Below are 7,384 nucleotides of genomic sequence, written 5' to 3'. Positions count from 1 at the left end.
GAATGTTTCTCCCGCGGAGACATGGAGGGAGGGATGGGTAGACCAGAAGGCCCTGGGAAGGGTCAGCGCGGGAAAGGGGGCTTTAGAGGTGGGTTTTTGAGGATGTGCGGGATGCTCAAAGGAGCCTGGTGAGGGAGACTGCCTCTTCCTCCACCTGAGTCCTGACCTCAAATCATTCCTTCAACTGGGCCTCAGTGTCTCCTCCTTCCCCCCAACATGGCCTGCCCCTGCTTCTACACGGGCCCCCTCCGTCACCACCAATTTCAGGAACACCCTTCAGTCTTAGAAATGGAGGTTTTTATTGGTTTTGGTCCACACAAAGTATTTCACATTATCTGGCGTTGCAGAGGCCCCTGCGGGTCAGATGCAGCACTTTCGGGGCTGGGCGGGCCCAGCACAGCTAATCAGCCCATTGCAGGAGGAGGAGGAGGTGGGAGGTGGAAACCCAGAAGGACCAGAGGGCAGCGGGTGCGGGCAGCGCTTCACTCAGTCCCAGGCCTCAGTTTCCCCACCGGGCAAGGGAGAGTAAGGTCTGAGGGTCTCGGGAAAACAAACGCAGTCCCTCAGAAGGCCCACAGTATTTAAGGCCCAGGAGCACCCCACACCTTTGGGGGTGACAGACAAAACACAAAACTCCTGTTTTCTTTCACTGAAACCACCTGCAATTTCCACAGTCCGCAAACCACAAACTGAAGAGGTGAAGAAACAGGAACCTGTTTGGGGCCAGCCTTTCCCACAGCCTGCTGGGAAACCCACAGCCTGGCTACCCCATCAAGGACCCCATGTTCCCTGCCCGATGGGTCAATCCTGGGAAGGAAGCAAGGCATGATGGGTGAGGAGGGAGCTCAGCTATAGCAGGCCTGTCCTCCCAGCCCTCAGGCGCAGAGGCAGGAGGATTGTAGTAAGTTCCAGACTAGAGAGGGCCACAAAGTGAGGCCGTTTCAAAAAAACAGAACAACACAATGAAAACACAGAAGAAGAATTAAAAAAAGAAAAGAAACCCACACAGGGATGCTGATGTGGGGAGCCAGCGCCCTTGGGTGCTCAGTAGCCCGCCTCCTCCTGGCAGTAGGCCGGGTACTCAGGGCCCTCGCCATGGCCATCACCCTCAGTGGGAGCCCCATCGGCTGCTGGGCCCTGTGGGCAATACTTGGGGTCGTATATCTGCCGCCCCAGCCCGAAGACCTGGCCGCTCTGGTTGGCGCCCTGCGTGTAACCCATCTGCAGAGACATGGAAGAATTGTCGCACTTGTCGGTGCCCAGCTTGGTGTCGTAGATGTGCCTCCGGGTCCCTGGAGCCGTCATGCCCACCTAGAGAGGGGAGAGGGGCTCAGAAGGGGGACCCCTTAATTCCTTCCATATGCAGCCCCCTGCAATTCCCTCCAGGATTTCCAAAGCTTAGCTAAAACCAGTTCTGTTTTTTGTTTGGAGAAAGGGTCTTATGTAGCCCAGGCTTGCCTCAAACTCACTATGTAGCCAAGGATGACTCTGAACTCCTGATTCTCCTGCCTCCACTTTCTGAGTGCTGGGATGGCAAGCGAGCATGTCAATGCCCAGTTTATGCCATGCTGGGACAGAAGCCAGAGTCTCACACGTGCTTCTCCACGCTGAGCCTCGGCCGGCTCCTGACTCTCAGCACTCAGGAGGCTGAGGCAGGTTGCTGAGAGTCTCACAGTCCAGCCCTGTCTCAAACCCAGCCCTCTGCAAAAAATAAGTAAATAAAACTCTGACCACTTGTAAGCATCATGTTCCACTTTCCCCTTGACAGCTAGGAAGCCTCTCCATCTGGAACAGAGACTTCCACAAAGTCTGAGGTTCCCAAAACCTCGGGGACACAGGCATGACTATCAGATGGGGGTGGACATATCGGGGGCACGGAGTAGAGTTGTCAGGACTGAAAGCACACACAGTGAGCAAGACACAGAGCTGAGTCTAGAATCCCTGAGGCGGGGGACAAAGAGCGTGGCAGACTCACAGCCTGGGTGCCTGGGGCAGGACGCCTGGGGCAGGACCTACCTGGCTGGCACACTTGTTGGTGCCCATCTGGAGGCTGATGGTGCAGTGGTCCATGGGAGGCAGGATGTGATTCTTAGGGTCGTAGAGATGTCGTCTGGTGCCATAGGCAGTCATGCCGGACTGGCTGGCACACTTGTTGGTGCCCATCTGCAGGAGACATGTCGGGGGGTTAGGGTGTAGCCGCCAGGCTCTAGAGCAGTGGTTCTCAACCTTCCTGACGCTGTGACCCTTTAATACAGTTCCTCGTGTTGTGCTGACCCCCACCATAAAATTATTTTCGTTGCTACTTCATATCTAATTTTGCTACTGTTAGGAATCATAATGTCAATCTCTGAAATGCAGGAGGTCTGATATGTGACCCCTGTGAAAGGCTCGTTCGGGCCCAAAGGGGTCGTGACCCACAGGCTGAGAACTTTTGGCCTAGACCCTCCCTGGAATTCCAGGGGCCAGGGCACTGTCCAGGGTGCTGTGGCACCTACCTGCAGCCCAATGACGCACTGGCCGGCCTTCATGGTGGCGTCATCAAAATTCCTCTCTTGTTTCTCTGAGTACTTGACCCCGATGTCCACACCACTCTGCAGCCCCTTGGTCTTGGCCTGGGGGGGCGGGGGAGGAGAGCCAGGGGCCCTGAATTCAGGTTCAAGCTGCAAGCATCAGACAGTGGATACAGTGCCCCAGAATATATCCAGTCCCTGCAGGTGCCTGGCCCCGCCCTTCAGCCCCCAGCCATCCGTCCAACCCACATACAGGGACTCCTGGTGGCCTCTGCGACCTTGCTGGGCCCTCAGCCTTAAACCCTGTGCTACCCACCTTTCCAGTTTCTTGTTGGAAGGTGGGAGATTCTAGACAGCAAATTCTCTCCCCTCCCTGCCTCTCGCATCAGAGTGGCCTGTGTCTGGTTCATCTGCGCATGGACACCAGCCTCCTCGCTGTGTGACGCTGGGCTGCCCGCCAACCCTCTCTGGACCTTACCTTTCCCGCCAGTGCAAGCAGAGACACTTGCACCTGCGTCATGTTCCCGCTCTCAAAGAGGTCATTGGCCTCGAACAGGTCCACGGGGTTCATGCCGTAGCTGACCATGGCCTTGATGAAGTTGGAGAGGTTTTCTAGCTGGGAGGGGGCAGGGGAAGTACGGTGAGCAGGGACGCTGGTGTACACATGGGCTGGGCAGGCCGTTCCCACCGCCTACTCGACAGCCCTCACCTGGTGCCAGTTCTGCATAGAGCGGTTAATCTTGGGGACAGAGCCTGGCTGCAGCTTGTTCATGAGTCTGGGAAGAAATGATCCAGGATCCTCCATTGGCATCCCGACCTCAGCAAGCTCATGAAGCCTCTACCCAGCCTCAGCTTCCCTTTAGCTACCAACAAACAAGCTGTTGACAATGGATGCTAGGACTGTAATCTTGAACTGTAGGGTTTTAGGGGAATCTGAGAATTTTGACTATAATTTTTTTTTTTAAACGTGCACAACTGTGGAATCTCCCAAGGGCAGATGCATAGCATGGAGAAACTTCCAGAAGCATTATCCACTGAAGCCGGAAGGAGAAGGCCTAGGATAGGATTGCTCACAGCTGGGGGAATGCAGAGAATGCCACAGGACAACCTCAGGCAGGGACAGACAAATGAGACTAGAGGCTGAGAACTGCAGGGAAAGGCAGTGACGGCCAGACAGGGGGCTAAGAGGTTAGGGTGCTTGTCGCTGTTCCACGCCCTGGGTTAGGTTCTCAGCACCATGTCAGATGGCTCACAGCCAGCGCCAGGGGATCGGAGCGCCCTCTTCTGGCCTCTGAGGGAGATGCACTCATGTGTACATACACACAGGGGCACACAGGCCCTAACAGGCCCTAACAGACCCTAAACACACACACACACACACATGCACACACGCACGCACACGTGAAGTAAACCCTAAATAAAGTAAGGACAAGAAGTAATGAATGAAAAGTAAAAGAGAGACTATGCAATAAGACAAGAAAGAGGAAAAACCAACTGGAAATGCAAAGCAAGCCACACAGCACAGAACACCAAGGCTGAGGCCTATGTGCCTGTGAGCACTCACGTGCATAGGATGACCCCATCCTTCAGACCCTTCTGGAAGTCAGGGCCGATGGAGAGGCCTGTGAGTCCCTCAATCCAGCTGCGGAGTTCCTCTTCCTTCTGGGGGTCATATTTGGACAGGAGCTGAGGAGCAAAGAGCATAGCGCTGAGCTGGGGTGCAAACACACCTCCTGAAGCGTTCAGATGGATGAGGTCAAAGACAGCAGGGGAAGAAGGGACAGAGGGTCTCATGTGGTCCAGGCTGGCCTCGGATCACTGTACAGCTGAAGATGACCCTGAACCAACCCTCCTGCCTCCACATCCCCAGAGCTGGGATGACACCTGTGTGCCACCGTGAAGTGCTTGGGGTAAAACCCGAACACTCGGCCAACTGAGCTGCACACCCAGCCTGGCTCCTGCCTCTGGCTTCACCCATTCTGGGCACTTCCTATGTGCCGGGGCTTTGGTGTCTGACTTCAATCTGTGAGGACAGAATCCAGAAGGTGCTCCCCTGTCATGGTAGTGGCCATCCGAGGCCCGTTCTTTTTCATGGCCTAGCAATATTTCAGCTGGTAGGCCTCCCCAGGTGGACTGTCTCCACATGACTGGGTTAAAAAAAAAACAAAAAAAAACCCTCAAATTCCCCCATACACCCCCACTTCCCATGGGCTCACACCTACCCCACCCCTGCGGCAGCATCTCAGGCCTGGGCAGGCAGGGGTCGTGCCAGGATCTTCCTCTCCATCCTCCCCCAGGGGACTAGAGGGCCCAGGGAGCTGCCCTTGTGGGCCCAGCTCCTGCCATGTGGAGGACCTCAGGGGGTTCTCGGCTCCCCAGGCCTCAGCTGCCCATTTTCTGTTTTGTTTGTTTCTGAGACAGGGTTTCTCTGTGTAGCCCTGTCTGTCCTGGATCTCCCTCTGTAGTCCAGGCTGGCCTCGAACTCAGAGATCCGCTGTCAGCCTGCTTCTGCCCCTTGACAGCTAGGATTCAAGGCGAGCGCAGCAGCCGCCGCCGCCGCCACCACCCGGCCAGTCCCCCATCTTATCTGGACAGATTGTTTGCTGACAGGAGCCCCTTCCCCATTCCTGTCGTTTTAAACCCTTTCAAGTGGCATCAGCTGCTCACAGGGTTGACAAAGGCCGCGGGCGGTGGGGGGCCAGCTGCTCCCGCGTCCAGGAGCCGCCCAGTCCCGCAGGAATGAGCAGGGGCTGGCCCGGGATGCCAGACGTGCCAGGTCCAGCTGGGCCACGTCCCTGGAGGCTCCGAGGGCCAAGGAGGGGGGCAGAGTCCCACCCGCTGCGGCCACCTCCCTCCCCGGCCGCCCTTCAGCGCATTCCAGCCCGCCGGCCACTAACTACCAGGAATGCGGTGGCCTCCCGGGTCTAAATCAGAACCAGCTGTTCCCCAGTGGCCAGGACCCTCAACCGGACTGAATAAAGCCTCACCGGATGTGGGGCCGGCCAGGGGGTAAACTGAGGCACGACGCTCTCTGGGCTCACCTCCCGGTGGAGGATGCAACCCTTCGTGAGCCCCTGCAGGGCTGGCCAAGGCCGTCCCGTCCCTTCCCGCAGCTCCGCAGTCAGCCAGAATCTCCGACCTCCTCCCCTGGGTAGCGGGCACTGACCTGTCCTCCCCGCGCCCCGCTCGCCTCCTAACCGCTCGGTCCCTGGGGCTTTCCTCGGTCTCACCTCCTCTGTTCAGGGAGGTGTCCGCCCCCCATCCCCGCAGGAATCGGTCGGGGCCGTCGGAGCGCACGCACGCCGTGCGTCTCCCGGGAGCTAGAGCAACCTCCCTGAGCCCGGGGCGGGACCTGGGCCGGCAGCTCGCCCCCGGGGCAGGCCGAGGGTAAGGCAGCGCACAGGCGGCATCTCACTACCCAGCAGGCAGGCCGCCTCTCGTGGCCCTCGTGAGGACCTGGTGGGGACCTGGTGGGGACCTGGTGGGGACCTGGTGGGGACCTGGTGGGGACCTGGTGGGGACCTGGTGGGGACCTGGTGGGGACCTGGTGGGGACCTGGTGGGGACCTGGTGAGGACCTGCTGGGGACCTGGTGAGGACCTGCTGGGGACCTGGCAGGTGCCGCGGGCCGCAGGTGCGCTGTCCCGGAAGCTTCGGCGTGCCCAAGCAGGTGGCCCGGCTTTGCCGACCGTGAAACCGGCATGCCCAGGTGCCAGGCGGGTGTGCGCGGTGGCGGGGCTGCCCGGGGGGTCAGGCCTGAGCGGCAGAGTCTGGGGTCAGTGCCCCCCGCCCCCCGTCGTCAGCTTGGGACGCCTCGCGGTGTGTCCTGCCCCTGGGCACTGGTGATGCCCCGCTGCGTTCGAGGCTACCCCGGGGAGCCCTCTCTCAGGTGTGGGGCGAGTCCCAGGAGGGGACCACACCCTGTTGAGGAGGCCCGGGCCCCGCCCCCTTCCCGTCCCCAACTTAAGTGGCTGGGGCGGGGGGAGTGTCGGCAGGTACCATAGCCGGGGTGCCGGGGCGCGGGGCGCAGGGCGCAGGGGTGCCGGGGCGCGGGGCGCAGGGCGCAGGGGTGCCGGGGCGCGGGGCGCGGGGGCGTAGGGGTGCAGGGGCGCAGGGCGCAGGGGCGCCGGGGCGCAGGGGCCGGTCCTCCCGGACCCCCGCCCGCTCGCCTCCTCCAGGGTCTTGCTTCCCATCCTTTAAGGAGCTCGGGGTGCAGGAAGCGCTCCCGGGGTGCCGGGGTGCGGGGTGTCCAGGGGCGGGGCTGCAGGAAGCACCCCGGGTGCAGAGAAGCGGGGTCCCTTCCCCCGGACCCCCGAGCCCGCCGGCTGACCAGGGCGGCCCCAGCCCTCGGGTGTCAGGGCGCAGCCGCCGCGCGTCCGTGCGTTCGAGGCCGAGCCCCGCGCCCACTCACCCGGTTCCGGACCTCGGCCGACAGCCCGTAGGACGGGCCCTTGTTGAACTGCGTGGAGCTCATGGCGGGGACCGCGGCACCCGGCGCGGGACGGGCGGACCAGGCACCCGGGCAGGGCCCGGCGCCGCCCCCGCCGCCGATTGGCTGGCGGAGCAAATGTCCTTATAAGGCCTGGAAGCGCCGAATTCCTGTGGCCGCGACTTCCTGAGCCCCGTCGGCCACCCGGGACCCCCCCGCCCGACGGAGCCACCCCGCACCCCGGCCGGTCGGAGGGGCCCTCGCCCTGCTTCCCTTCGGAGTTAGGGGAAACTGAGGCAGCCAGGGGCTTTACCTCCCCGCCCTGGACCGCAGTGAGAGGACTGTTGGGCGGGACCCCAACCCTGCGCTCTGGGGTGAGGGCCCTCCGTGCCGCTGCGGGCACTTAGCGGCTGGTTTCCTCCCTGGGCGTCTGCAGCCGGGGCGTG

General features: G+C 61.1%; 1 protein-coding gene across 1 annotated transcript; it reads right to left on the bottom strand.

Moving 5' to 3' along the window:
* Positions 1 to 280: 280 nt before the first annotated feature.
* On the bottom strand, positions 281 to 7,072 carry Cnn2 (calponin 2). Its single transcript, XM_036171381.1, has 7 exons — positions 6,921 to 7,072; positions 4,075 to 4,196; positions 3,220 to 3,286; positions 2,989 to 3,126; positions 2,496 to 2,612; positions 2,017 to 2,163; positions 281 to 1,311 (listed from the first exon to the last, which is right to left on the bottom strand). Exons 1-7 carry the CDS (start codon positions 6,981 to 6,983, stop codon positions 1,045 to 1,047), a joined length of 921 nt encoding a protein of 306 aa, XP_036027274.1. The 5' UTR covers positions 6,984 to 7,072; the 3' UTR covers positions 281 to 1,044.
* Positions 7,073 to 7,384: the final 312 nt, after the last annotated feature.

Source organism: Onychomys torridus, chromosome 21, assembly GCF_903995425.1.
Source record: "Onychomys torridus chromosome 21, mOncTor1.1, whole genome shotgun sequence".
Classification (NCBI taxonomy): domain Eukaryota; kingdom Metazoa; phylum Chordata; class Mammalia; order Rodentia; family Cricetidae; genus Onychomys; species Onychomys torridus.
The sequence above is the reverse complement of the archived record's forward strand: the minus strand, read 5'-3'. Positions and strand labels throughout refer to the sequence as shown.

Bases quoted from the DNA above. Each gene is read 5' to 3' on its own strand.
- Cnn2 (XM_036171381.1), bottom strand. From the start codon at position 6,983: ATGAGCTCCACGCAGTTCAACAAGGGCCCGTCCTACGGGCTGTCGGCC. The intron at 3,287-4,074 runs GTGAGTGCTCAC...ATTTCTTCCCAG, and splicing joins GATGGGGTCATCCTATGCAC to ACTCATGAACAAGCTGCAGC. The intron at 2,164-2,495 runs GTAGGTGCCACA...TGTCTCCTGCAG, and splicing joins AGTGCGTCATTGGGCTGCAG to ATGGGCACCAACAAGTGTGC.